At 47.9% G+C, this 26,844-nt stretch overlaps 2 protein-coding genes across 5 annotated transcripts in view; both read right to left on the reverse strand.

Moving 5' to 3' along the window:
* Nucleotides 1-19,421, reverse strand: part of TRAIP (TRAF interacting protein) — a 23,361-nt gene extending 3,940 nt beyond the window's left edge. For both annotated transcript variants that reach the window (XM_063114885.1, XM_063114884.1), the window contains exons 1-11: nucleotides 19,240-19,421; nucleotides 11,926-11,983; nucleotides 11,155-11,238; nucleotides 9,046-9,085; nucleotides 8,321-8,448; nucleotides 6,981-7,075; nucleotides 6,418-6,531; nucleotides 5,551-5,638; nucleotides 4,858-4,947; nucleotides 4,296-4,384; nucleotides 622-777 (exon numbers count right to left, since the gene is read on the reverse strand). In XM_063114885.1, the coding sequence (XP_062970955.1) occupies nucleotides 622-777; nucleotides 4,296-4,384; nucleotides 4,858-4,947; nucleotides 5,551-5,638; nucleotides 6,418-6,531; nucleotides 6,981-7,075; nucleotides 8,321-8,448; nucleotides 9,046-9,085; nucleotides 11,155-11,238; nucleotides 11,926-11,983; nucleotides 19,240-19,337 (1,040 nt within the window). In that variant the 5' untranslated portion in view covers nucleotides 19,338-19,421. The remainder of the gene's footprint in view (nucleotides 1-621; nucleotides 778-4,295; nucleotides 4,385-4,857; nucleotides 4,948-5,550; nucleotides 5,639-6,417; nucleotides 6,532-6,980; nucleotides 7,076-8,320; nucleotides 8,449-9,045; nucleotides 9,086-11,154; nucleotides 11,239-11,925; nucleotides 11,984-19,239) is intronic.
* A 1,433-nt stretch (nucleotides 19,422-20,854) lies between these two features.
* CAMKV (CaM kinase like vesicle associated) overlaps nucleotides 20,855-26,844 on the reverse strand; it is an 11,811-nt gene continuing 5,821 nt past the window's right edge. For 2 of the 3 annotated variants that reach the window (XM_063114057.1, XM_063114058.1), the window contains exons 2-11: nucleotides 25,141-25,249; nucleotides 24,893-25,024; nucleotides 24,646-24,720; nucleotides 24,293-24,431; nucleotides 24,032-24,152; nucleotides 23,801-23,876; nucleotides 23,574-23,710; nucleotides 23,331-23,409; nucleotides 23,036-23,123; nucleotides 20,855-22,735 (exon numbers count right to left, since the gene is read on the reverse strand). In XM_063114057.1, the coding sequence (XP_062970127.1) occupies nucleotides 22,187-22,735; nucleotides 23,036-23,123; nucleotides 23,331-23,409; nucleotides 23,574-23,710; nucleotides 23,801-23,876; nucleotides 24,032-24,152; nucleotides 24,293-24,431; nucleotides 24,646-24,720; nucleotides 24,893-25,024; nucleotides 25,141-25,235 (1,491 nt within the window). In that variant the 5' untranslated portion in view covers nucleotides 25,236-25,249 and the 3' untranslated portion in view covers nucleotides 20,855-22,186. The remainder of the gene's footprint in view (nucleotides 22,736-23,035; nucleotides 23,124-23,330; nucleotides 23,410-23,573; nucleotides 23,711-23,800; nucleotides 23,877-24,031; nucleotides 24,153-24,292; nucleotides 24,432-24,645; nucleotides 24,721-24,892; nucleotides 25,025-25,140; nucleotides 25,250-26,844) is intronic. The other variant, XM_063114059.1, reaches the window with a different exon arrangement.

Below are 26,844 nucleotides of genomic sequence, written 5' to 3' on the forward strand. Positions count from 1 at the left end.
ACCTGAGCAGTATATACCTACAGGTATGAATGGGCGTAGTCCTCGTCTCCATGATGAACCACATTTGGTGTGCCTGGCCAAGGAGACGACCTCCCTTTTCTTGTCCCACTGCATCCCTAGTACAAGTCTGACTCACCCCGTTGCAGCTCCAAACTCCTTATGCTTGCCCCTGTGGGCTACCCACTTGGGTGGCAGGGCCTTGGTCCCATGATTTAAGATGGTCCTGCCTCGCACATGAGCCTCAGAGGCACACAGTGGATGAGGAAGTTCTATTCCCTGGTTCGGGACTCTGGTGGGCAGGCATTCAAGGTATTGGGAGCACCCTCCCCAACACTACCAGCTCAGATCTGCCTCTACTGGGATCTCGGCATTCTCCCTAAATCACATCCCAACACCTTTGCCTTGAAGGGTAATGGTGAGGATTAATGAGACAAGCAAACAAAGGGGTTTGCACAGATTCAGTGCTTAGGCCAGGGAAGAAGAGGGGACTGGAACCACAGCCACAGCCAAGCCCAGGCAGCCCTCAATGCCCGCTCAGCCACTTACAGCTATCAGGGCAGGGCCTTCAGAGATAGCCATTCCCCCTCCAGGCTGTGGACAGTGCCAAGAACTACCACTCACTGGGCTTTCTCCAGGCAGAGCTTCTTGGAATGGCCATACTGGGAGCTGGAATGCCGAGCTGGGGGGGTATCCACATCAAAGGTAGCATAGAGGTCAATATCATTGCTGAAGGATGGCTGGCGGAGCTTCAGGTTCAGCATTTCCACAGGGGCTGGGCTGAAGGCAGAAATGACCTGGTTACTTGGGACCACAGTGGCAGCCCAGAATAACATGCCCTCAAGCATCAGAGACAGCTCAGCTTCAGGGGTCTGGAGCCCACTGCTGACACAGGACCACTCCCCAACGAAGCCCTAATCTCTACAGAATAAACTACTTGTCTCAGTCTTTTGCAGTCATGGGTCCAGTGAAAGTCTGAAAGACAAGGAAGAAAGCAAGCAAAAACCGAGACAAAACCCAAAAGTATAAATAAAAGACTACTGCCCTTGACCATATAGCCTTATTTCTCAGAATGCAAGGAGCCAGTCAGAGATGTCACCACAGATTTACGTAGAGGGATGTTCTCCCTCTCTCCCACTGTGATGTTGCTACTTATCATAACAAATGGTATATTAGAACTATCAAAATGACTCCGCCAGGGGACTGGCACTTCCATAGCTTGAATATGATAGAGGCATTAACATAATGTTTCTGGAGAATAAAAAATGTTCATATGTTACATCTAAAAAGTAATACAAAACTCTATGTATAGTGCAATCACATGATTTGGCATGCACCCCATCCCCCACTCCCAATCCTACCACCACTGCAGGAAAGGGACTGGAAGGAAATACACATGTCAACAATAATCATCTCTGCAGTAACTCCTTATTTCTCAAATTCTCAATGAGTGTGTTTTTACTTTTATAATGGGGGCAGTGGTGGTGGTAGTGGTAGTGGCGGTAATGCTATTAGAAAACTGCAGCCAACAGGATTGTTCTAGTAGGACTCTGGGACTGGCCATCTAAACCCCCAGCTCATCTATCCTACTGGAACACAAGGTCTAAAAGAACAGGTAGGGTCTGGCACGTAGCAGGCACTCAGTAAGAACCTGTTATAAGAGTCTAGGTCTGCGGTGGATTGAATGGCCCCCCAAAGTCATTGAAGCTTAATCCCCACTGTAACTGTTGAGGATGGGAAATCCTATTATAGTAATTGAAAGGTGGGGCCTTGAAGAGGTGATTAGATTGTGAGAACCATGCCATAGTGAATGAATTAATAATGATGGTCATGGGTATGATTCTGAGGGCTTTAAAAGGAAAGCACGTGGGAATGTCTCTCTCTCTCTGCTTCCACCATCTCACAATGTGATACCCTGTGTCGCTGAAGCTACCACCAAGGAAGGCCTTCACAAGATGTGTTCCCTGGACTTTGGACTTCCCAGAAACTGTAAGCAATAAATTTCATTTTCTTATAAATTACCCAGTTCCAGGTATTTTGTTATAAGTGACAGAAATGGACTAATACAAGGCTTCACAGCAGCCTGCAGTGGTAAACAAAGTAAGCAAAAGCAGGTATACAAAGTCTCTGAGCACCTAGAGGCAGGCTGTGTGCTTATGCTTTCCTACCTATGGATTCAGACACAGAGGACACATGCATGGAAACACCCTGAGGCTCAAGGGATGGAAAGTGGAGGGAGCACCATCAGGAACATGCAGATCTCCTAGAAAAATGTTTTGTACTCCCTGACTTGAGGCAGCTTGAGTTCCAAAGTTTGTCCATATCAATAGACTATCAGTTCCCTGAGAATGAGTACTGTACCTGCTAAGCACCTGACAGAGCCCTCCTGTTACCTTGGGATTTTGAGGTGGCATAGCCAATGGCTGAGGGTGGGGTGGGGAGGAAGGACAGAAACAGAGCCTACTTTGTCAAAATCAGCGACATGCTGGACCTCACAGCAGGTCATGTGCCCATCACACTCCCACAGCCCTTTTTCAGTTCAACCCAAACTAGGGCAGGTAGACAGGCAGCTCTGGCTCTGTAGAAAGACTCTGGATGATGCAAGGTAGGAAGAGAGAGAGTAAGACTGAGGAATCAAAGACACAAGAAGAATAAGATGAAATGGCTTGTACACATTCACTGTCCCATGCATATGCAGACCAGGTACTATGGTGTAGGGAATGGACAGAGCGTGTGTATAAGAAAGTTGGTGATGAGGGACACAGATTAAGATGTGGCTCCTCATCTCGACAACACTCCCCCCCTATGCTCAACCAGCCCAGTGACGACCAGCAAGCCTCAGCAAGAAGGGCTCCAGATTCCTGAGCTGGGGTGGTGGGGGGCAAGGGCTACTGCTACACCCCCTTGACATGTGCACCCAGCCCAGCAATAACCAAGCCACTGCTGGAAGCCCACCAGTCTCCCCTGTGGGAATGTGGGGGTACCACAGAACTCAATCCCACCCCTCCTCCTTCCTCCTTCTTCCATCCCATTTCCTTCCCCTTTCCCCTCTCCCTCTCCCTCCCAACTGCTCTACAACAACATCCTAGAATACGAAAAAAGTTAATAAAAATTTTAAAATATTAAATCAATAAAAAAATAAAAATCAGAAGAACAAATGACAAAAACAACAAAAAAGATGTGGCTCCTGATCTGCTCAAAGCTATGTATGCACCTATTGGGCTGACCAGCTACAGCAAAACTCTAGAGCACCTCTGTGGCTCATGGCACCTGGCATAGCATCTGAATAAGAAGTGTTACCCCTGCAGAGGAGGTTGAGTTTATTCCTGCTGAGGAAAACATGGAAGGCTCTGCAAGGCAGCTGACCCTTCAGTGTAGAGAAGAGCTGAAGCAAAGGTACAGAGGCAAGAAGGAAACAAGCATGTGATATGGCTGAAGCCTAAAAATCCACTACAGCCCACAAGGCTGGCTCCATGAGTGCCCCTAGGCACGGTGCCACCGGGTCTGGAAGGTGCTTTTGTCGGGGGGGGGGGGGGGGGACAAAATGCCCAGAGCTATTTTATTTTAGGGAAACCTTTCTGGGGCTGATATGGCAGGCAGACAGAAGGAGCAGGGGGATGAATCACAAGCCTCGAGTGAAGGTGGTGCAAGGGAAAGGGTCAGGAGGCACCATGGAGGTTAGTTAGATGGGCAGCTCTAGCAACTGATTGCACATGAGGAAGAGGGAGCATGTTGATTTTCCAAAGGACATAGAAAACTGGCTCAAATAAAAGCCTGGGTCACTGACAAGAGTTGTGTGATTTCTGTCTGGGTCCTCAGCAGACAGGCAGGAGATAGCTCTATGGATGCTCTCAGCCAGTCTGTTTCTGTGAAACACCCAGGAGGAGGAATGGATGCCACCTCCTGGCAGGGGACACAATCCCTCTGTCTCTTGGCTCCCCCTGCTGGCAGTTTCACAGCACACATTCCTAGAGTAACTGGTTTAATGTTTTGTTTCAGAATTGGGGGCAGACACATGCATGTAGAAAGCCACTCTAAACAGGATGCCCCAAGACAGTCTGTTCTTGCCCCATTTTCAGACCACCCTTAGGTAGTCTCTGGCCTTCCTTGACCTCTACTTTCAGAGCCCAGAATTTGCCTCAAAGTTGATTTTAGCGAAATCTTGGCTGGCTCCCAGAGCTGAAAGTCCACAGACTTCAGGTCCACATAGTCACCCCCCAACCCAGGATGGGTGAAGACCCTTACCAGGGAGCTCTCCCAGCTTATGGTCTTTACACCACCCCAGAGAGTCAACAAACCTCTCTAAAACCAGGCGGTTGACAGTCTCACTGGCTACGGGTGGCAGGTTCAAGGTTTCCTGCAGCATTGATAGCTTCTTTTTTAGACTCTTAGGGAAGGAAAGAGAAGAATGTTAAGACAAAGGCTGAGGCATCGAGTCCAGAGATAATGCAGAGGACATGAGCAGTATGTATAAAGGGCAGGCCCACTGGGAACAGAGCAAGGCCTGAAAACCCAACATCAGGTTCAGGAGGCCAAGACCACCAGGCTTCAGAACCTCTCCGGTAGAGCCCCTCCTCTGGAGACTAAGGACTTCACGGACCTAAGTACAGGACAGACTGTAAGGGAAGATCCATGGTGCTGTTTTCCCTCTGCCAAGGAGGTCCAGGCTCCAGACCAGACCAGGGTTAAGATGCCCATGCTGACCACCACCACCCCCGCCCGCCGACCCAGTAGGATGCAAGGAGCCCAGAAACACCACCAATGACTGGTGCACAGGTTCCCAGGCAGAGACAGCCTAGCCCTGCTCTGGAGGGCACATAAACCACCCCTCATTCCCATCAGGCCAAGAATGGCCCTCACCATGATTTCCTTGTCAGCACTCTGTAAGTCCTTCTGGGCTGACCTCAGCTCTACCTTGACCTGATCCAATTCGGAGTAGACTGTCTTCAACTACAAGAAAACGTAGTATGTAAAGGACAAGCCAAGTGGTGGCCACGTGCCCTGTCCACCTGCTGCTACCCAGTGCACGGTTAGGGGGAAGAGACTGGAAGTATGGGAGGAGACCCCAGTTCTCTAGGGCTAAGCTTCAGTCTGACAATGCATGTCTGGAGCTGCCCAGGAGCAAAGGCTGTTTCCTACATTCTGTAGCCCATGGATGCACCACGCAAGAAGTAAAAGCACCTGTGCTGACCAAATCTGGTTCCAGGAACCCTCCTCCTCTGGGCTTGGTATAAAAACAGGAACCCTGAAGTTGTCACAGTTGGGGCCCGAGCTCTCCAGCCAGATAAGAGGTGCCCAGGAGTCAGGAAGAACAGAGGGGAGCATGAGTGTGCACATGTTGGGGGGATACCTCTATGATCTACCACCCCAAGTGGACAAGCCACACAGTCAGAGTCAATGCCCAGTAAGGACCAGTAACCAATCTCTGTAAGTCATCCAACAGCCCCACAGAGTCAGCTATGCCATCAGGCTCCATGGCCTTGTTCAGGAGACCTGAGTGTGCATGACAGAAGGAGAGCCACCTCTCCCTTTACCCTCTGCTCCCTAAGTTACCTTGCTTCTGGAGGAAAACAAGTCCTTCCTCAGCTTGTCAGCCAGCTCCCCTGAGGCCTTCCGTGCCTCTTTTAGTTTCTCGTACTCTCTGCAAAGTGGCCATGGAAAGAAAGGCCAGAAGAGGACACCCTGCTGGTCAGACTGAGCCATAGTACAACCTAACACAAAGCCCCACCCAACCCCTCAGCTCATCCTCATTTCTACTCTGACATCTGAGCCCAAGAGGGGCCAGGTGGTGCGGTGGAGGGTCCTACACAGAATGCAAGGAGGCCTAGTGACTCTCTGTTCCCTGCCTGTCTTGCAAGCACTGGTGACTTGACAGGATGTGCATGAAGCCTTGGCATCACTAGGGGGCCCCCTATACCACCTGGTCCCTACAGCAGGGATCTTGGACCCTCCATGCATGTCAGCCAAGTGGCCCCCTTCCCACCAACTTCATACCTACCATAGTGAAGGATATAAACAAAGTTTGTGATCCAAGCCAGGCAGGGTCAGTAACAGAGCTGATGAGAAACAGGCTCCAGATATCATTATGGGGCCTACAACTCAGAGAGCTGCGTCAGCTCCTTTAGAAACGACACTTATAATTCACACTCAATTCTCTCAATAGCCCTATGAGGCAGGTGTATTACTCTCTCCATTTAGGAAGCTGAAGGCCAAAGAGGCCAAGAAACTAGCTCCAGGCCACATAGCTGGTTCTCACCAAAGAGATGACTTACATGGTGGAAACAGGGTTCAAATTAAGGCAGCAAGGCTCCAGAGCTTGCCCCTTAATTCCATCTGCTTTACAAGAGATGGGCAGCAGTGGCATGGTTGGGGCCCTATGGCCTAGCTCCTGGGCTTGTTGAGAGAGGCCAGAGCACGTACTTCTTGAGGGATACGCAGTAAACAGCCAGCTGCTCCACCGCTGACTGTCCCACACCCATGTCTCGGATCATCTCCTCCACCTCAGGTCGTTGACTCTGGAGTAGAAGCTCAATCCTGAAAAACACACCAGGCCCACGGCATTTGAAATCTGGAGGCTGATGGGTAGGTACCTAGTGCAGCTCTGCTCCCTTTAATGCTATTGCTATGGTAACAGCCTGGACTGCTAGGATGCTTTAGCAGGTGAGTGTGCCCGAGGAAAGGCCCCACGGTAGAGCTGAGCACAGCTCCAGGAATGCTGCTGAGGAAAAAGAGGTGCTGAAAGAGGGCCTCAAGGTAACAAGGACAGGGAGGAGTATGGCAAGGGACCCCATGGAAAGTGGAGGAATCCACAGAGGCCAAGCAAGGAGACTTGTGCCCATACCCAGCTCATGTAGCCCACTTTAGCCAATAGAGATTTGAGCCACAGAGGTAATCTCACCCTACTCCCTACTGAAGTCCTGAGAGCTGTACCACCTGTGGGCCCCAGGTACAAAGCACTATGTAGGCCCAAGCTCCAAACTCACTGCTCCATGGTTTTCATCTTTCTTCTGAGTTGGCGAATCTCCTCCCATGCTTGTTTAGTCTCATCCTGCTGCTGCTCCAAGTACTTCATCTGCTTCTGAAGAGCAAACATACCCATACCTATTGTTTGGAGGCTCCCTGAAGCCATGGCTAAAGTAAATGGGAGAGCTCTGTTCTAGAACTATTTTCACCATATCTTTTGAAAATGCTGATAACCATGTGTCTCCAAACCCCAGGAGGTAAGGGTCCTGGGCCCCATTCTGGCTTGTGATTTATCTGCTAAAAGGCCCTCGGTCATCGGCTTCCTCATCTCCCTGCCTGCTTCCTCCTGAGATATGTCTTACCCACAGCACGGCCCAGTGCCAGCATCCATAGGCCCATTGTGAGTTGTGAAGGTCCAGTGGTGTGGGCCTCATGGTACATCTTGTGCAAGTAGCTGAAGGAGTCCAGAGCACAAACCCAGGCCTCATCATCTACCACCCACTCATTTACAATTGACAGGAAAGGAGAGCTGAGCCAGGGGCAGCTGGCCAGCCTGCCCTCAGCACAAGACCACTCCATCTCTGACCTGGGAATGCTATCAGACTCCTGCTCTGCAGCCAAGTGCTAGTTTGCTCCCTCCCACCAAGCCAGGCCATGTGATCCAGCCCAGCCCCCAAGCAGGAACAGAGACAATGAATATCCTGGGGCCTTGTCTGTTCAAAAGGATGGCTCCCTTTCCCTTTCAAATGGCATCCAGCAAGGATTGCTCCCGCCTACAAGGCCAGAATATCAATCATGGGTTCAGATCAATCGCTCCATGCCCCTTAGAGAGCAAGAGGCTCACCAACCCAAGCTGATACAAAATTCATCTGGGTCTAGGGCTGCTTGCTCTGCAGGCTTTGATCTGCCCAGTCAGCTCAGCACAGCCAACTTCAAAGGACCTTGCTCCTCCCTGGGATTGCTATTTGATCTGGCTCCAGAGAGCAGCCCTGCCAAGGACTGGAGTGCTAATGGAAGGTTCTTTAGGCTGGCCTCATCAGTGGAATATGAACCACTTTTGGAAACATGGCCCAGCCTCACTGAGTTCTTAGTTGAGCAACCTCTGCAAGGTGCTGAGAAGGCCTCACCTCTCCACACTACCTAGTGCAAAATCCACAAGCACAGCCAATATGGCCCCTTTCTCTTAGGCTGGATGGGTACAGTATGGAAGGGCTGGGGAAGAAGTGATTTGCCTCCATCTTATAACTGCACAAACCAAGTTATTGACTGAGGCAGAACCAGAAGATGAGCCCAATGGTGAGCCCAGGATGGGGGCTTTATCTCCCGACCAACTATGTGTCTGCAGGACCTAGGGACTTACTTTGAGTGTGGAGCACAGCATCTCAGCCTTGCCTAAGGCCTTTTGCAGAGATTCCACAGTGGTGTTGCGCTCTTCCAGTGTGTCCCGCAGAGTATCAATGATGACCTGGCTGTCCTGTTTCTCCCTCTCTGGAACAGGGGTAGAGGTTGGGAGGGGGCAGAGACCCATTCACTCATCAGCATGAGAACCTGGACCTTTGGGCTCCACCATCTCATCCTTGAGCCAGATGAGGAACAAAGCTCAGGCCAGAAAGCTGGGTAGCCCACTTTTCTCTCTGGCATGCCCCAAACCAGGGAAGTCAAGCCAGAGCCTTCATTCAGGGGACAAGCCCTATTTTTGCTGCTTGAACTACTTGGGAAAACATTTCACTGTCCCCTCTTCCCATGAGTCTAGTTAGTTCATCATCCCAAAACTCATGCAGGTTCCTGCCAAACTCAGCAGCTGATCCCTCTCCTGTAGATACTCTGCCCCATCAGGTAGCCCCCACCCAGCCTGGGTCCTGGGCAAGAAGCCCCAGACAGAGAGAAGCGGCTCACCTGGTCTAGATGGACAGCTTTAGTCACCTTTCTCTCCTCTCCTTTTCTGCCAGTCCCAAGACTCTTGGACATACAAAGCAGGGCGAGTCCCTGACTCTACCAGAAGGTTGGAGGCCTTCCTCCAAGGGTGCCTCCCTCCAGCATCCAAGTCAGGGGCTTCCCAGGTCCCCTTGTCTCTTACTAACTCACCTTTCTGGGAAAGTTGGGCTCTGATATTGTCCAGTTCATTCTGCAAGGCAATACCCACAATAAGAGCAAGAAAACATCATAGTCAGTCTCCAAATGGCCTCCCATAAGGATGTGAGAAGCCCCAGGATGGGACAATGAGACCTGTAGATCTAGGGAGGCATGGAACCTGCTGTACCTCAAGGCCAAGCTAAGCCAACAATGGAGAGAAAAGCACTTCTTTATCATTATGTGGCTTATAAAAAACTAGGTAAGACAGACGAAAATAATCTCACAGGAGGAAGGCCCCAGGATAGTGAAAGAGATAGAATAGGGTCAGGGGAAGTGAAGTTGGGCCCATGTGATCAGTCTAAACAGCAGCCCATGTGATCAGTCTCAACAACAGAGACCTTCCATTGCTGCCTTGGTCCTGTGCTGGCCTCATCCTCTCTGAGCATCAGTTGGACTCACCAGGGACACAGAATAAGAATGGCCAAGGACCTTAGGTCACCACTCCTTCTCTTCACCCTGGGTCCTACCCGCTTCACAGTCTACCTCCCTCCAAGCTCTAAGCTGTCTCTGTGTACCACAAACCTCTCAGTCCCAAAATCCAATAAAGGTAAGTAAGCCAGGACAGCCATGCACCTCTGGATGAAACCTCACATCTAAGCTCTAACCAGACTGTGTGAGGGTCAAGTGAGCCTCTCAAAGACCTTGCTATGTTTCAGAGCCACTGCCATAGAACCACTAAAAGGCTGGGGCAGAACAGAATCCATCTCCCATTCAGGAGTCCAGACAACTTAACACCTGTATCGGCAAGAGAGATGCCTATTCCATAACCAGAAAAAGCAAGAGTTTATAGAATCAAAATTCTAGGCCAAGGGTCCATGGTGGTACCTGGATAGAGTCCAGGCAAACCTTCCTGTAGATCACCCTTCTAAGGTCAACACAAGACTCAGAATTTCACATGTGATCAATACTAAGGCCCAGGTTTAGTGGGTAGATAAGCACTCCTGCTGTCAGACTCTCCATCCAGGACTCTGGGGGCAGGAGATTTTGGTAGCTGAGCTGGTCAGTGTAGGCTGAACAGCTGGGAGTGGAAGTGGTGGGTAGGGAAGTACACACAGGGACTGCCAGAGAACAGACACCAGCCCAATGCTATTGTTCCACTACCGACAGACCCCTGGCTCCCTCCACACCCCAGCAGGATGTCTTCCAAACCCTTGCTCCAAACTACTCGAGATGTTGTCTCCCTGTCTCACAGGCCTGGCTTTGGAAGCCAGAAAGAAATGAAGCTGTCTTTATTGGCTTCATCACAGGGAGGAGGACGTCACTTAAAACTGGGAGCAGTTACCATGACGATGAACATACTGGCTTGAAGCACAAAAGCTCCACATTCCTGAAGCAGTGAGGTTCCAAGAACATCATGACACCCTGAGGCCAGAGCCAAATGAACTCTGATCTGATAAATGTCCAGCAAATTAACCCACAGAGTCCAGGGATCACTTGTGAACCTCAGTCCAGTCCCCTCACACACAAAGAAAGATAGATTTTAGATTTGTAGGGAAGCAGTAGACATATAGGAGGGAACCTACCCACCCACCCTTGCAGTGTGGATTTCTACCTGGGCTGCAAATCTTGATTCTAGGGTCTCTGCCCTCTATTTCTGGTCTGGAGAAGGCTCAGGCATCTGACCCCCCCAGGCAATTTTGAGGCACAGCCAGATTAGGGAACAGTGGGTCCATACATCTTCCCTGGCTGGGGAGTGGAAGAGTTTTCTAATCTGTCAATAACTGTCCCAGCAGCAAAGAGGGCTGGGCAGGATGGCTGTAGGGCCTTCATAAGGTGAGGGGACCCTTGGGAGAAGCACTCTGACCTCTGGTTGGAATTGCATGAAATCCCAAGGGGAGAGCTCACAGTCAGGCAGCCCCCTTCTTTCCTTACAGTGTATTTCTCCAACGACTGTGGCTCCTCATCAGTTGTCCTCTGCTCTCCTTGGCCCTGCGTTAAAATCTCTACCAAGTCCCTCCTCTAAAACCTTGTCTCTGTACTCTAGGTACCCTCCTGTGTGGGACTGAAAAGTGAACTCCCAGAGGGCTTGGGGTTCAGTGGAATGAGATAAATTCTAGGTACCTTTAAGAATTCTGCATCCAAGACATTCTCCTCCTCCTGGGCAAGGTCAAAGAAGAGCTTATTGATAATGGTTCTTTTGCCAACCTGGATGGGAGAACAAGACAGAGTATGACTAAATAGCTGGGTCATGGGCATGGAGGATGATGTTGTATATGGGTCTGACTACCTGACTAAAATGCATGCCAGGCCTGTTCTCAGGCCTAGCTTTTCAAATACATCCTTTGGAGTCAAAAGAACTCTTCATCCATGCAGGTACCCCAGGCTAGGGCTGCAGGTCTGGTGGTTGCTAAAGTCATGTCATTGCAGACCCAAGAGGTGAGTGCTCAAAAGACAGCCCAACTCTAGGTGCTGGGGCACTGGGGAAAAAGTAGGGAAGAAAGCCAAATCTACCCAGGTGAAGACTGACTCAAGCAACAAGTCCATCTGCCAGCTATCCATGGGTATAAGAAGGCCTCCCAAGCAACTCAAGGACACAGGTGAGGGTCAATTGGCTCAAACCAGGACAGTCCAAAAAGGTCAGAGATATTGCTCAGTTTCAGAGATCTTTCCACATTCCTGCTCCCTGGTCAGGAGAAGATGTCTTTAGCGGGCCGAGCCCGTGGTGCACTCGGGAGAGTGCAGCGCTGGGAGCGCGGCGACGCTCCCGCCGCGGGTTCGGATCCTATATAGGAATGGCCGGTGCACTCACTGGCTGAGTGCTGGTCACGAAAAAGACAAAAAAAAAAAAAGAAGATGTCTTTAGCTAAGGTGATCCCACCCCAACACTCTCACCTGGATTCGGCACTGTGGGCAAGTCCGACTTGGTGCTGTCTCAAACCACTGAATTAGGCTGGAATGAAAAGCAGGATAGACTGGTGAAACCTGGCTTGGCTGAGGACACAGGCCAGGCAGCCACCCTGACCATAACAGAGTCTGTCCTGATCCTGCTCAACCCAATGCCTACCTGTATAGAAGGACAACACCAGAGGCAGTTATAGCACTTCACACAAGGCCCTGACTGCTACTCAGCACTCAGACCAACTGGCCCCTTTTTTGGCCTTGTTGGCTCAGCCAGAAGCTGTTCTTCTGGCAACCCTCTGGGTCTTGACTGGAGGCGGGGGGGACAGTCAAAGCCCAGGGTCCCTCAGAAATAGGGCCTCTGATAACACCCCCACTTTAAGCTGAGACCCCAAAGGCTACACTTTCAAAGGGTCAACTAGATGTAAAAGTAAGTAGCAGTAAAAGCAAAACATAACACAGCTTTGCATCATCTGTGTGGGTGGTGCAGCAAAGCTCAAGCCTTAAACTTTAATTAAGGTAGTCACCTACCAGTAGATTCCCCTACCCCCAGGGACCAGGGAGAAAAGAGTCCTCTCTGGAAGATGATACCATCATCCTAGGCCTCAAATACTCTTATAAATAATTTTTCAAATACCATATACAACATATAATCAAAGCTAACCAGGCACAATGGAATACCACAAAGCAAGGAGAATAAATGAGTCTAGAATTAAGAACAATATTATGGATGAATCACAAAAACGTAACATTAAGGAAGAAAAGCCAGACACAGAAAAGATATATTCTATATAATTCCATTTATGTAAAGTAAAAAAGTAGGTAAAATTTATCTATGCTCTGGAAGTCAAGATAGTAGTTATCTTCACATTGGGGGAGAGGGATTGGTAGGAGTAATTGGAAAAGCATATGAAGTTTCTAGAACCAATAATATCCTGTTTCTTGATCTGAATTCTGGCTGCATGGGTGTGTCCAGTTGTGAAAATCCTGCGAGTCACATACTTATATGTGTACTTTTCCATAATAATATTATACTTCAATTTAAAAACTCTTAAAAAGTAAACAGGCACACAAGGAAAAAAGCACTATAATAAGCATAAACCAGAAGAACATGCCCACAAAGACTTCAGAGATTGGAATTGTCAGACAGATACCAAACATATTATGATAAAAAAATAAAAATCAAGCTTGAAAATAACAGAGAATTAGAAATTAAAAAGGTGACACAGCAGAATTTGAAAAGAACCAAACAGGGCTGGCCAGTTAGCTCAGTTGGTTAGAGCATGGTGGTATTAACGCCAGGTTAAGGGTCTGGATCCCCATACTGCCAGCTGCCAAAAAAATAAAATAAAATAAAAAGAACCAAACAGAAATTCTAAAACTGAAAACTGACCAAAATTAAGAAGTCAATGGATGAGTTTAATAACAGTTTAAACAAAGTTGAAGAATCAGTAAACTGAAAAATAGTTCAGAGGAAACATTGAGAATGAAAAAGATGGGAAAATATAGAAAGATGGTAAGAGACAGAAAATACTCTGAGAAGGTCTAGCATACATACAATTGGGAGTTCCAGATAGAAAATCATAGGTAGAATAATGCTGCCACCACCACCACCAAAAAAGTCCATGTCCTCATCCCTAAAAGCTGTGAATATGTTATCTTATATGGCAAGAGGAATTTTGCAGATGTAATTAAGTTAAGGATCTTGAGATGGAGTGATTATCATAAGAGCCCTTATAAGAGTAAGGCAGGAGTGTCAGAGTCATGTAGAGAGATTTGAAGATGTAACACAACTGGCTTAGAAGATGGAGAAAGGGGCCATGAGCCAAAGAAGGCACAGCCCTACCAACACCTTGATTTTAACCCAGTATGACCTACTTTGGCCTTCTGACCTCCAGAACTGTAAAATAATAAATTTGTGTTATTTTAAGCCACTAAGTCAGTGGTAACTTGTTATAGCAGAAATGGGAAACTAATACACAAGGAAAAAAGATAACAGAATAGAAGAAATACATAAAGAGATAATGGCTGATAATTTTCCAGAACTGATTAAAGAAAAATTTCCACAAGTTAAAGAAACCTAACAAATTCCAAGCAGGATAAGTAAAAATAAAACCATGCTGGATACATTATTAGTGAAACTGTGGAAAACCAAAGTCAGAGAAAACTCTAAAGGCAACAAGAGTGGGAGGGTAGTGTTCCAAAGTATGTTTAAAGGAGTAACCAACAGGCTGACCCGTGGCTCACTTGGGAGAGTGTGGTGCTGACAACACCAAGTCAAGGGTTAAGATCCCCTTACTGGTCATCTTTTTAAAAAAATAAATATAAATAAATAAATAATAAAGGAGTAACCAACAAACTAAAATCTGACTTCAATAGTTATAACAGAAGCTAGAAGTCAGGTGGAAAAAGATATGCCACGCAAACCGTAACCAAAAGAGAGGTGAAGGGGCTAAGAGCAGATAAAATAGACTTTAAATTAGACAACACAAACTTTAAGTCAAAAAAGATTACAAGAAACAAAGAAAGACATTATATATTGACAAAAAGCTCAAGCTGGCAAAAAGAAAAAACAGTTTTAAACATATACACATCTAACAATAGAACCCAAAAGTATATGAAGGAAAATCCAACAGAATTGAAAGGAGAAATAGTTCTACAATATGAGATGGAGATGTCAATACCCCATACTTTCAATAATGGGATGGAACAGACAGATGATCAATAAAGATATAGAGGACTTGAATAACATATGAACCAACTAAACTTAACAGACGTATACAGAACACTCCACCCAACAACAGCAGAATACATGGAAAATTCTCCAGGATGGACCACAGGTTAGGCCACAAAATAAATTCTTAATAAATTTAACAAGACTGAAATCATACAAAATCATTGTAAAATCATTGTGAAATCATTGAAATCATAAGAAATCATTGTAAGATCTGACCAGAATGGAATGAAACTAAAAATCAATAACAGAAGGAAAACTAGAAAATTCACAAATATGTAGAAATTAAACAACACACCTTAAAACAACCAATGGGTCAAAGAAGAAATCATAAGAAAAATTAGAAAATATCTCGAGACTAATGAAAACAAACAAACAATATACCAGAACTTAAGAGATATAGCAAAAGCAGTACCAAGGGGGAAACTGATAGTCATAATTGCATACATTAAAAAAGAAGACACTCATTAGGATGGCTATTATCAAAAAAATAGAAAATAAGTGTTGATGAGGATGTGGAGAAACTGGAATCCTCATACACTGCTGGTGGTGCAGCCACAGAGGAAAACAGTATGGCAGTTTCTAAAAAAGTTAAAAGTAGAATATTACTGTATGATCCAGCAATTCCACTTCTGGATATATACCCCAAAGAATTAAAAGCAGGGACTCAAACAGATTTGTACACCAATGTTTATAGCAGCATTATTCACAATAGCCAAAAGGTAGAAACAATCCAAATGTACATCAATGAATGAATGGATAAACAAAATGTGTATGTACAAACAATGGAATGTTATTATTCAACCTTAAAAAGAAATGAAATTCTGACACATGCTACAATCAACACAGATGAATCTTTAAGACATTATGCAAAATGAAATAAACCAGTCACAAAACGACAAATTCTGGATGATTCCACTCACATGAGGTACCTGGAGTAGTGAAATTCATAAAGACAAAGTAGAACTGTGGTTGCCAGGGATTTGGGGCAGGGGACAATTGGATGTTAGTGTTTAATTGGTACAGAGTTTCAGTTTGGGAAGATGAAAAAGTTTTGAAAAATAGTGGTTATGGTTGCACAATGTGAATGTACTTAATGCCACTGAATTGTACACTTAAAAATTATTAAAATGGTAACCTTTATGATGTGCATATTTTACCACAACTAAAAAAAACACAGTGAGATACCACATCATACCCACTAGGATGGCTATTATCAAACCCAAACTGAGTGGAAAAGGGGAAAAGTTTTGTCAAGGATATGGAGAAATTGGATCCCTTGTGTATTTCTGGTGGGAATTTAAAATTGTGTAGCCAGAGTGGAAAACACTATGGCAGTTTCTCAAAAAGTATACCACATGTTCCAGCATACCATATGTTCCAGCAATTCCACTCCTAGGTATATATCCAAAAGAATTGAAAACAAGGACTCAGATGCTTGTACACCAATGTTCATAGTAGCATTACTTATAGTAGCCAAAATGTGGTAACAACCCAAGGTCTATTGACAGATGAATGAATAAATAAAATGTGGTATTTCCATACATACAATTAAATACTAGCCATAAAAAGGAATGAAATTCTGACACATGCTACAACATGGATGAACCTTGAAAACATTATGCTAAGTGAAATAAACCATATTCAAAGGGATAAATATTGTATGATTCCACTTATATGAGGTACCTAGAATAGGAAAATTCATAAAAAGAAAGTAGAGTAGAGGTTCCCAGGGGCTGAGGGAAGAGGGGAATGGAGAGTTATTGTTTAATGAGCATAGTGTTTCTGTTTAGGATGATGGAAAAGTTCTGGAAATAGTGCTAATGATTACACAGAATTGTAAATGTACTTAATGCCACTAAACTCTACACTTAAAAATGGTTAAAATGGTTAAAATTTCATGTTATATATATTTTACCACAACAACCATTTTGAGCAGTAAAATAAATAATAATATTGGATCATAACCTAATGAATAAAATAAACATTTATGACTCCACACTGACATAAATAAATGATGAGATAAATAAATAAATAGAGAAGGGACAAATCTTTCTTACAGAAGAATTCCAAATAATGTATAGACATTACCCCTTCCAGGATGTGGAGCTTAATTCCTTTCCACTTGAGTGTGAACTGAACCTAGTGACTCACTTCGAAAAAAGAGAATATTGGAAGAAAAAAATAACTTTCCAGTAGAGAAATCTGGCAGACAATACCTTAACCAAGTGATCAAGGTTAATATCACCAAAGAGAAGTCACGCTGATGATATTATATACCCCCGAGTAAGATGTGATGAAAATGGCACCTTACCTCCATGGTTGTGTTCCCCAAAACCTATAACCCCAGCCTAATCATGAGAAAACATCATACAAACCCAAACTGAGAGACATTCTACAAAATACCTGACCGGTACTCTTCAAAAGAGTCAAGGCCATAGGAAAAAAACAAGAAAAGACAGAGACTGTCACAGACCAGAGAAGAGTAAGGAGACATGATGACTAAGTGCAGTGTAGTAAACTGGATTGGATCCTGGAAAAGAAAGATGAACATTAGTGGAAAAACTGTTGAAATCCAAATAAACTTATATTTTAATTAATAGTATTGTACCAATGTTAATTTCTAAATTTGACAAATGAACCATGATTATATAAGATGTTAACATCGGGGAAGCTGTGTATAGGGTATGTAATTCTGTGTACTATCTTTATAACTTGTCTGTGAACCAAAAAGTTATTCTAAACAAAAAGTTTATTTGAAAATACATATAATCAGGCTGGCTGGTGAGCTCAGTTGTTTGGAACATGGTGTTATAACACCAAGGTCAGAGGTTCGGATCCCCGCACAGGCTAGACCCCCCCCACCCACCAATACATAGAATTAAAATATCAAATAACAATAATGTAGAAGTGGGGAGAGGGTGTTAGTGTTCTAAGCTCTTTGAGTTGCCTGGGAAAATGAGAACAATATTGATTAACTTTGAATTTGGTAAGTTAAGGATACTTATTTTAACTTCTAGGATAACCACTACAAGAATGGAAATGGGGTGCATAACTTCCAAAGTAATCGCGAGAAAAAGGAAGAGAGACAGGATATTTAACCAATTCTAACCAAGGCAAGAAAGGAGAGAATAAGAAATAATAGGCAGAACAAAATAGGAAACAGTAAATATGACAGATTTAATCTTCATTTTGTAAGTAATTGCAACAATTTTAAGTAGACTAAATGGTCCAGTTAAAAACAAAGATTATCAGACTGGATTTTTAAAAAAGCCCAACTAAATGCTGTTTTCGAGAGACACGCACATAAGTACACAGAAAAGTTTCAAGTAAAAGGATAGAAGAAAACAGAGCATGCAAACAGTAAAGTATTCTTAAAAGTGAGCTTGATTTCTAGTCTAACAGAACAGTAGTGGCTCCCTCCGCATGAGACTCAGGCTGTTAGTAACACAAGTCTAAACAAAGCTTTGCAAGAAAGGAGCGCCCAGCAGCCATCAGGACCCTGCCTGGCTCCGTGCTTCCTGAGGCCTTTTGCCCCACAAGCCCCCTGTGACTACTACCACCCACCATTACCAGAGGTCACTGTGCCTTACTCTTTTGCCTGGGATCTGCAAACCAGCCTGTCCACAGCTGCCACGGGAATCTTTCAACACTCAGCAGAATGGTCCTACACGATAAGAAGGATTCCTAGATAGGGGAGCATTTCCTTGCCCTTCCATGTTAAGCTGGGTTTCCTCGCGTGGCGAATACATTGGGGTGTCTGGTCAATGAGATGACTCTGAATAGAATAATTCCAAACCATCAAGCAAACCACAACAATTCTTCTGGCTACCGTCTCGGGTAGCCAGAAGAATACCAGGTTTCTATCTCGAAGAAATAAAGGGGCTCCTTAATGTGGTGAAAGCTCACCTCCTAGGGCCAGCCCGTGGCTCACTCGGGAGAGTGCGGTGCTGTGGTTCGGATCCTATATAGGGATGGCTGGTTAGCTCACTGGCTGAGCGTGGTGCTGACAACACCAAGTCAAGGGTTAAGATCCCCTTACCGGTCATCTTTTTTTTTTAAAAAAAAAAAAGAGGGCCAGCCCGTGGCTCACTCGGTAGAGTGCGGTGCTGATAACACCAAGGCCACGGGTTCGGATCCTATATAGGGATGGCCGGTTTGCTCACTGGCTGAGCGTGGTGCTGACAACACCAAGCCAAGGGTTGAGATCCCCTTACCGGTCATCTTTTTAAAAAAAAAAAAAAAAAAAAAAAAGAAAGAAAGCTCACCTCCTCCCAGGACAATAGTTCTGAAGTCACATTTCTTTGCACAGGTGACCAGGGAAGTACCTACTCTATTTTCACTAGACCAATCTGTTCACCCTAACCCCCCAGGCTCGGCTCAGCCATCACCTCTGCCCAGAAGCTTGCCCTAACACGCTTCTGCCCAGGTCGGGAAGCTCGGGTGGAGTTCCGTCTAATGAGGTTCTCATCACCCGTCTGGGCTCCGGGGGCGGACTGCCTGGAGATCCGACACCCCACGGCCCCGAAGGGGTACCGGGGCGAGCGCCTGGCCCCAACACGGCAGTCACTCACCACTGCAGGTGAAACGTGTGGCCGCACTGGATGGCGGCCACGTCCCGGGAGTGGTCGAAGAAGTCGGAGCAGATAGTGCACAGAGCACGGATAGGCATGATGACTGGACTCAAAGGGCTCAGGTAGCCAAGGAAACTGCTACAGGTCTAGCTTTGAACGCGCCCCCGCGTCTCTGCTCGCTTCAAATTTGGCTCCAAAGCACGACTTCCGGGAGCGAACGGGAAATGACAACCCAAACTTGGGGCGGGGGAGTGGGCGGAGCCTGAACATTTGATCGGGATTGGACGAACCGCCGGGTAGGCGGGCGGGGCTTAGTTGCTACGCGGCCGTAGAGAATCCTGGGGCAGGGCGCGTTATCTCTCGGGCGTCTCCTGGATGACTCGGCAGGCAACCCGGTAGTGCCGCGTTGATTAGGGCGGAGAGCAGCGACTCCGCCCGCCGGAACCTTTTCCGGAGCAGGCAGAGCGTTGTCGTCCCAAACCAGCGGTGAGGCAGGCCCGACCTGGGCCCCTCAGTTCTGGGCTTTCTGTACTTTGGGACATTCAAGAAAACCGCGGCCGCAAGGGAATGGGACGATGGTCCCGATGGGTCCCCTGGACTCTGCGTGACCGTGCGCTGGCAGCCCATAGTTCCCACAGACCAAAAGAGTGCTCCACCCTCTCAGCCCTTGGTTCTAGGTGATTCTGGAAAGATGGACACATAGGTCCCAACTCAGGACACCCCAGGCTAACCTTGGCTTTATCCAAGTTAGATATGACGATCCCTGAGTTTGGAGACAATAGGACCAGTACTCTGATTTTAGCTTCCAGGAGGATCACTTATGCCTGGGACTGTAGTAGGGTTGGAATTTTGGAGGCCCAGATCCTTCAGAGATCAGGGACTAACAAACCCTTTTGATTATTCTCATACCAGAGAAATTATCTTTGAGGTCCTCCCCGAGAAGACTTGGTGAGTTCACCGAGGCCCATCTGGGCTGGAGTAAGTCTCCTTACGGGTTTTCATGCTTACTATTTTTAGCAGTGTAACTTCTCCGCAGAAGAAACCTTATGCAGAGCCCCATAATATAAAGCTGATCAGCTCCAGCTGAAGAAAGACTCAAGAGTAAAATCCTTTGGGCTTATGTGGAAAGTACAGGTGCTCGTAGGAAGGAGGAATCAACACACAGCAGCACAGAACCTTTCTGCAATGCCCACCCTACACCCTCTTCCCAGCCCAGGGAAGCCCATCTTGACCATGAACAAGATCTCTCCCTGTGGGGTTGGCCCTGAGTGGGTTCCAACTCTATGCCCAAGTCAAGACAAAAGCTCCTTGGTCAATAGGAGTTGGATGAGCAGCCCTTACTTGAACTCTCAGCCCAAGGGGGTATTCCTTGGCCCAAACCCAGCTCAGGACCCACCACCCACAATGGATTTCTACAGTCCGGAGGACCCCCCACCCCCCCATCATCAAAGAACACACTGGTGAAAATGATCCTCATTCTCAGCCCAAGAAATCCACAGGGCACTGAGCACCAGCCATTACTTGTGAACCTGCTCCCAGCCTCTCCCCTCCCCCCTGCCTTCCAGGGGCTTCTCCCTGGTAGGACAGAGGAAGCAAAAGCAAGAGGGTAGCCAGAGGCTTTGCAGGGTGACATTTATTTGCCAGGTTCAGCAGGCACAGTTAGCCCACCAACCTTCATATACCAGAGCAGACCCACAGGCATGCAGGGAGAAGGGCAGGACCACCACGAAGTGCCGAGCAAGGGCGAGGACCAGTGTGGCTGCCAGTCCAGGCTGTGGTGGGGTCTGACAAAGGGTGCCTGTCAGGAGCCTCCCTCAGGGAACTGGGGAGTCTTATCCTACTTCCTCATCCCAGCAAAAGCAACTCAGTGTGGCTCAGAGGCACCTGGGCCTCTGATAGAAGTAAGCTGTAGAAATAGAGGGAGTTCCTCTCCATTTTGTTGTTGAACTGGGAATACAAAATCTACCCCTATGAAGGGCAAATCCCCAATCAGACTATGGGGTACTGCCATGCTGCAGGCCTCCTGGAATGGAGAGGACTTATGGGCTAAGCCTGTGGGAGGTGGTCATATAGGAAGAGCAAGAGGATAGCAGCCCTCCCTGTTTGGCCCAGGGTAAGGACCCAGATAGGCTGGAGCACTGGGTGCTGGGTCTCTACTCTGCCCTCCCAAGTCTCATTGCCACATCCTCATTGCTCCTCCTTTCCCTTTGAGGTTCATAAGTTTCAACGTACAAGGCAACACACTGTGGGAATCAGGAGGGCAGGAAATAACATGAGGGTCTTAGGAGGGACTTCCCAGGGACAAAGGTGGAAATGTCTACTTTCCTATTCATTCTCTTCCTCTTCTTGAGGACCCCCACAGCTAGCAAGCAATGCCCCCAGCCATGTGACCAGTCTTGACTTAATACTGCCCTAGATTTCTACATCCTCTGTACCAGCCTGTGTTCCACTCCTAGAGCAGCCCCCCCACCACAGGCACACATCTTCAAGTGCAGGAGCCTAAGACCGCTGACAGGGCCTCGCTGGAGGACCAGCTCTCAGGGCAAGGCCACCCAAGTTTAGGGCCTGGGAGAGTATGGGACCTGCAAGACCTGCCCGGGGAAATGGTGAAGCAAGAAGGAAAAGGGAAGGAGAACAGGGACCCCCTGAGTATCCCTAGAGCAGCATCCCACAAGGAACAGAAACTGGTGAAGCTAGCAAGACAGAAAAGCCACAAGAAATCCATGCAGGGGCTGGGGCCGGCCCTGCCTCTGGCCTGCCCACCATTCACGCACATACACACAGGAGACAAGACTACTCTCCCGTGGCCCCCAGGTATGCCCCACTGGGATGTGGGTGTGTGGGGGAGCGAGGGCATCATGCCAGTGACTCTATGTACAGTGAGAAGCCCCTCATCCACTCTCCCACCCTCCTGCCCGTCCCCCGCCCACCCCACCAGGCTGCCTACTCAGCTGATCTCCTCCCTCTGAGACTCCTGGGCATATCCAGCAGCCTCTTCTTTACTAGAGGGTGGAACCTGGCCTGTAGTGCCCTCTGGGGCTGTGCTGTCCGGCTGTGCCACAGCCGGTTCAGGAATGACAGCTACATTGGCGGCTGGTGTGGCACTGCTTTGGGTGGTGAGCACAGTGCTCTCTTCTGTGGCTGGTGTGGCTCTCCCATCAGTGGCTGGAGTAGCACTCCTGTCAGTGGCCGGAGTGACGCTCCCATCAGTGGCTGGGGTAATGCTCCCATCAGTGGCTGGGGTGGCACTGCCATCGGTGGCTGGGGTGACACTGCCATCGGTGGCTGGGGTGGCACTACGGTCTGCAGAGGCCACATTATCACTCTTTGCAGCATGAGCAGCATCACCCTCTGTGGCTGGGGCAGCTACAGCTGTGGCTCCACCTGCAGCCCCAGGGGTGGCAACGTCTGTGGCTGAGGCAGACTGGGCTGCAGCTGTGCTGGACTGCTCTGGCGCCCGGAGCCGTTTCATAAGGGTTGTCACTCGGACAGCCTTCTAAAAGGAGAACAGTGGAGAAAGGCTCAGGGTAAGTCTTGCTGGATCCATTCCTTTGCAATGGTCAGATCCAGCCACATCCATGGTGTCCCTGACTGCCTCTGATCACCCCAGGGCCAGGGACCCAGCTGCTCAGCACTCCTGCTTAAGGTAATGATAGTGGCTACAGCCACACCTGATCACCTGATGGCCTGAGAAAAGCTTGTGTATGACTTCAGGGGTGTGGTGCAGGCAAGAAACTTTGGGTGCCAGAAAAAGAACTTGGGATTGGGCTAAGAAAGGGAAGCCATCAAGCCTTACCTTCCACTTGGCCCTGGCAAAGTTCTTTTCAATCTGGGCACAGACACCATCCTTGATATTCTTATCGGAAGCAGCATTGCCAGAAATCCTGAAAAGGGTACATGTGCTTATGGATCTGAGGGGTATGGGCCTTTGTGGAAAGTCTGCCCAAACCTTTCCCTGTGAGATTCAGGAACTAATAGGCAGAGCCTCTAGGCTTGCCTCCAGACACTCAAGGACTCAAGGATGGGGGCTACTAAGTGTGAGGGGCACACAGGTCAAGGGAATCCTGGCCTTTCCCGTGAGCTCTGCTCACCACTCATGAGAGATGGCCTCTTCTGCTGTGATCCGCTGGTCCTGCTCCACTTCCATCAGCCTTGTGACCAGGTCTTTGGCTGGGGATAAAGACAGGGAGGGGCTAGGCATGGGCATCCCAACTCACTGTCTAGAGGTGATGAATGGGCTGGGGGGCAAGGGCAAAATCAGGCAGAAGAAGCTGAGAGCAGCACCGCTCTCCCCACTGCCCTACACTCTACCTATGTGCTAGGCACCTCCTCACCTGCCTGTGAAATATCATCCCAGTAAGGAGAGTCAAACTCATAGTCGCCAGCCAGGATCTTGCGGAAGAGATTCTTATCATGGTTCTCATAGTCGTCTTCTTCCACCTCCTCATAGAAGGGTGGGTTGCCTGAAAGCCTGCATGGGGACAGGGTCACCCAGGAAGGCCACAGACACAGACCCCCACCCCACCAGGTTGCAAGCCTGCTCATCTGCTCATCTACTCACAGGATGTACATGATGACTCCAATGGCCCAGCAGTCCACAGGGCGTCCATACCGCTGCCGGCCTACCACCTCTGGGGCTACAAACACAGTGTCCATCTGCTGGTCAGTATCAGGCCTGGCCAGGTTTGGTACCATCCACACCCACTTCCTGGGATGGAGACTTCTTCCCCCTACCCAGGGCAACTCCCTAAAGGCTGCCCCCAACCCCACCGCTCCCCCACCCCCTGCTTGCCCAGATACTCAGGGGTCCCACAGGGCTCCTTGATGAGGCCATTCTCTAGCTTAGCCAGGTGGAAGTCACTGATGACGATCTTTGAATTCTTCAGCCGGTTGTAGTACACCAGGTTCTCCAGCTGCTCCAGCCAGGAATAGTATGTGGGTGAGCAGAAGACACCATGAGGGCCTCAGAGGCTGGACCAAGGCCCTAAGCTGCTGCCCACTCCAGCCCCAGCCCAGTTGTCAACTGACTCTTTGACTCTTTCCCTGGCCTCACCTTGAGGTTCCTGTGCACAATCTTGAGTGAGTGCAAGTAGGCCACAGCCTCCAGGACCTGCCGCACCACGTTGCTCGTGTCTCGCTCCGAGTAGTAGCCCTGGTCCAGGATCCAGTCAAACACCTCCCTCCCCGTGGCCCTGAGGGACACCAGCCCCTGAGCCCGGCGTGGGCAGGATCGGGGGTAGGGCAAGAGTACTTGGGCAGGCTGCCTGCACCAGGCAGCTGGCTGGGCAAGGCACAGGGACCTGGAACCCTAAGGGTCCAGAAAGGGGGCTTTCCTTAGATGCAGAGGGTCAGAAAGGTGAAGGCCCTGGGGACTGGGGAATCCTGGGACCCCAGACCCACACTCACAGCTCCAGGAAGATGAAGTACTCTTTGCGGGTCACAAACACATCAACCAGTTGCAGGATATTGGGATGCTTTACCCTGGTGTTAGAGAGAAGAACCAGTACTTAGGGCTGGGTGAACCCCTTGGAGAGGCTCTTGTCACTACAGTTGCCACAGCAGACTAACTGGCCAGAGGCTGGTACTGCCTGAGGCTACATGCCCTCTAAGCCCTTCCCTGCTACCCCACCCTGCCCCCAGGCCTCACACTCACATCTTGAGGATGCCTATCTCGTTCTTGGCTGCCTTCCGCACCTTGCGGCCATCCCGCTTCTGGAACTTCTTGCAGGTGTGCAGCTTGCCTGTTGTCTTGTCCTTGGCCCGGAAGATTTCACAGAACTCCTCACTATAGCCGACAGGCACCCCACTCAGCCCTGGCCTTATAATGGGCTGCACTCTGCTCCCCCTCCCCCAGCCCTTAGTGCCCACCTGCCCACCCACCCACCGTTGCCCAACACTCACGTCTTGATGACCTGTCCCAAATCATATCTGTCAGTCACCTCCGATGGCTGGTTATAGTTCTTCTTGTCGCCCAGAGTTACACACCCAAACGGCATTGCCAGGCTCTAAGCTGCAGGCAGGATGGGGTCTGGCTCAGCTGTACCACTCCCCAGTTCTCCCCATAGCACAGGCGCTGCCTTTAGGAAACCCCAGCCTGGCTCAGGCCAAGCCAGGGGCAGAGACTGCACCAGGAGGGGCTAGAGGTTAGGCTGGCTCTGATCCTACCCTTGCTTTTCTGGCCATACATCCAGCCACTCAGTTTGGCTGCCTGAACTACAATAGCTCCCACCTATGAAAAATGTATTACACTGACATATCAGCAAATGGTTTTGCATTTTATACACTCAAAAAAAGACTTATCAAATAATTTCTTTAAATTTCAGCTGTTTCTCAGATGAAGGGGGCTATCACCACCCATCTACCAGATAGTTACCTCTGAAGGTATGGAGATACCAAGTGCTGGCAAAGATGTGAAGAACACGAGTACTGCTGGTAGAGGGCAACTCTCCCCTTTGGAATACAGTTTGGTAAAACCACTAAAGTCAAACAAACATAGCCTATGAACCAACAATTGCACTCCTAAATATATGCCCTACAGAAATCCATGCATTTATGTATCAGGACACTTGTACAGGAATGCTCATAGTGCCCATATTCATATAATGGCCCAAAACTGGAAACAACCCAAATATCTACCACCAGCAGGATATATTGTGGTATCTCATACAGCAATGGAAATGAAGGAGCCACAGCTATACCTAGCCATGTGGTGAATCTTACAAACGCAGTGTTGAGTGAAAAAAACACAAAAGAATACAAATAGTATGATTCTATTGATAAAGAGTTCAAAAACAGGCAGAACTAACCTGTACTGCTTAGTGATACAAGCATAGTAGTAGAACTATAAAGAAAAGCTAGGAAATAAGCACAGAGAGATAATGGTTCCTTCTAAGAGAAAGGGGGAGGGGATGTGATTGAGTCAGGACACATGGGGGGATTCTGGAGGGCCTTTTTCTGACCCTGAGTGATAGTTACACGGGTGTTTGCTTTACAATAATTTGTAAAAATATACATACACCAAGTTCAAGAGTTCTGACCTCCACACAGACCAACTGTACAAAAAAAAAAGTGCATACAAACTTTGGTCTCATTCCTAGATTTTTGTCATATAAAAATGTTAATAAAACTAGGGCCATCTATACAAGTATTCCAAAGAATATTTGGTGGCTATTAAAAAGAATAAAGTGTGTGGCTGTAGGGCAGTTGTTAAGTGAAAAAGCAAGGAATAGAATGGTGGGTAGATGGTGCTGCTATTTGGGTAAATTTTTTTTTTGGTTTTGGTGGTTGGCTGGTAAGGGGATCTGAGCCCTTGACCTTGGTGTTGTCAACATCATGCTGTAACCAAGTGAGCTAATAAGCCAGTCCCTTGGATAAATTTTTTAAAGTTTATATACTGGTTTACACTCACAAACTCGTCTCTGAAGGACACCAGATGAAATGAGTCCTCTTTGGAGCAAAGAACTGGGTGTTGAAGGGACAGATTTATATCTTTTATTTACTAATTTTCTGTTAGAATTTTTACTATGATTATTTTGATGAATTCAGTAAATATTGCATTCAGGCACAATGCTTAGGGGGTTCCTCAGAGGGTGGAGAGGCAGGAAA

This window comes from Cynocephalus volans, chromosome 11, assembly GCF_027409185.1.
Source record: "Cynocephalus volans isolate mCynVol1 chromosome 11, mCynVol1.pri, whole genome shotgun sequence".
Lineage (NCBI taxonomy): Eukaryota > Metazoa > Chordata > Mammalia > Dermoptera > Cynocephalidae > Cynocephalus > Cynocephalus volans.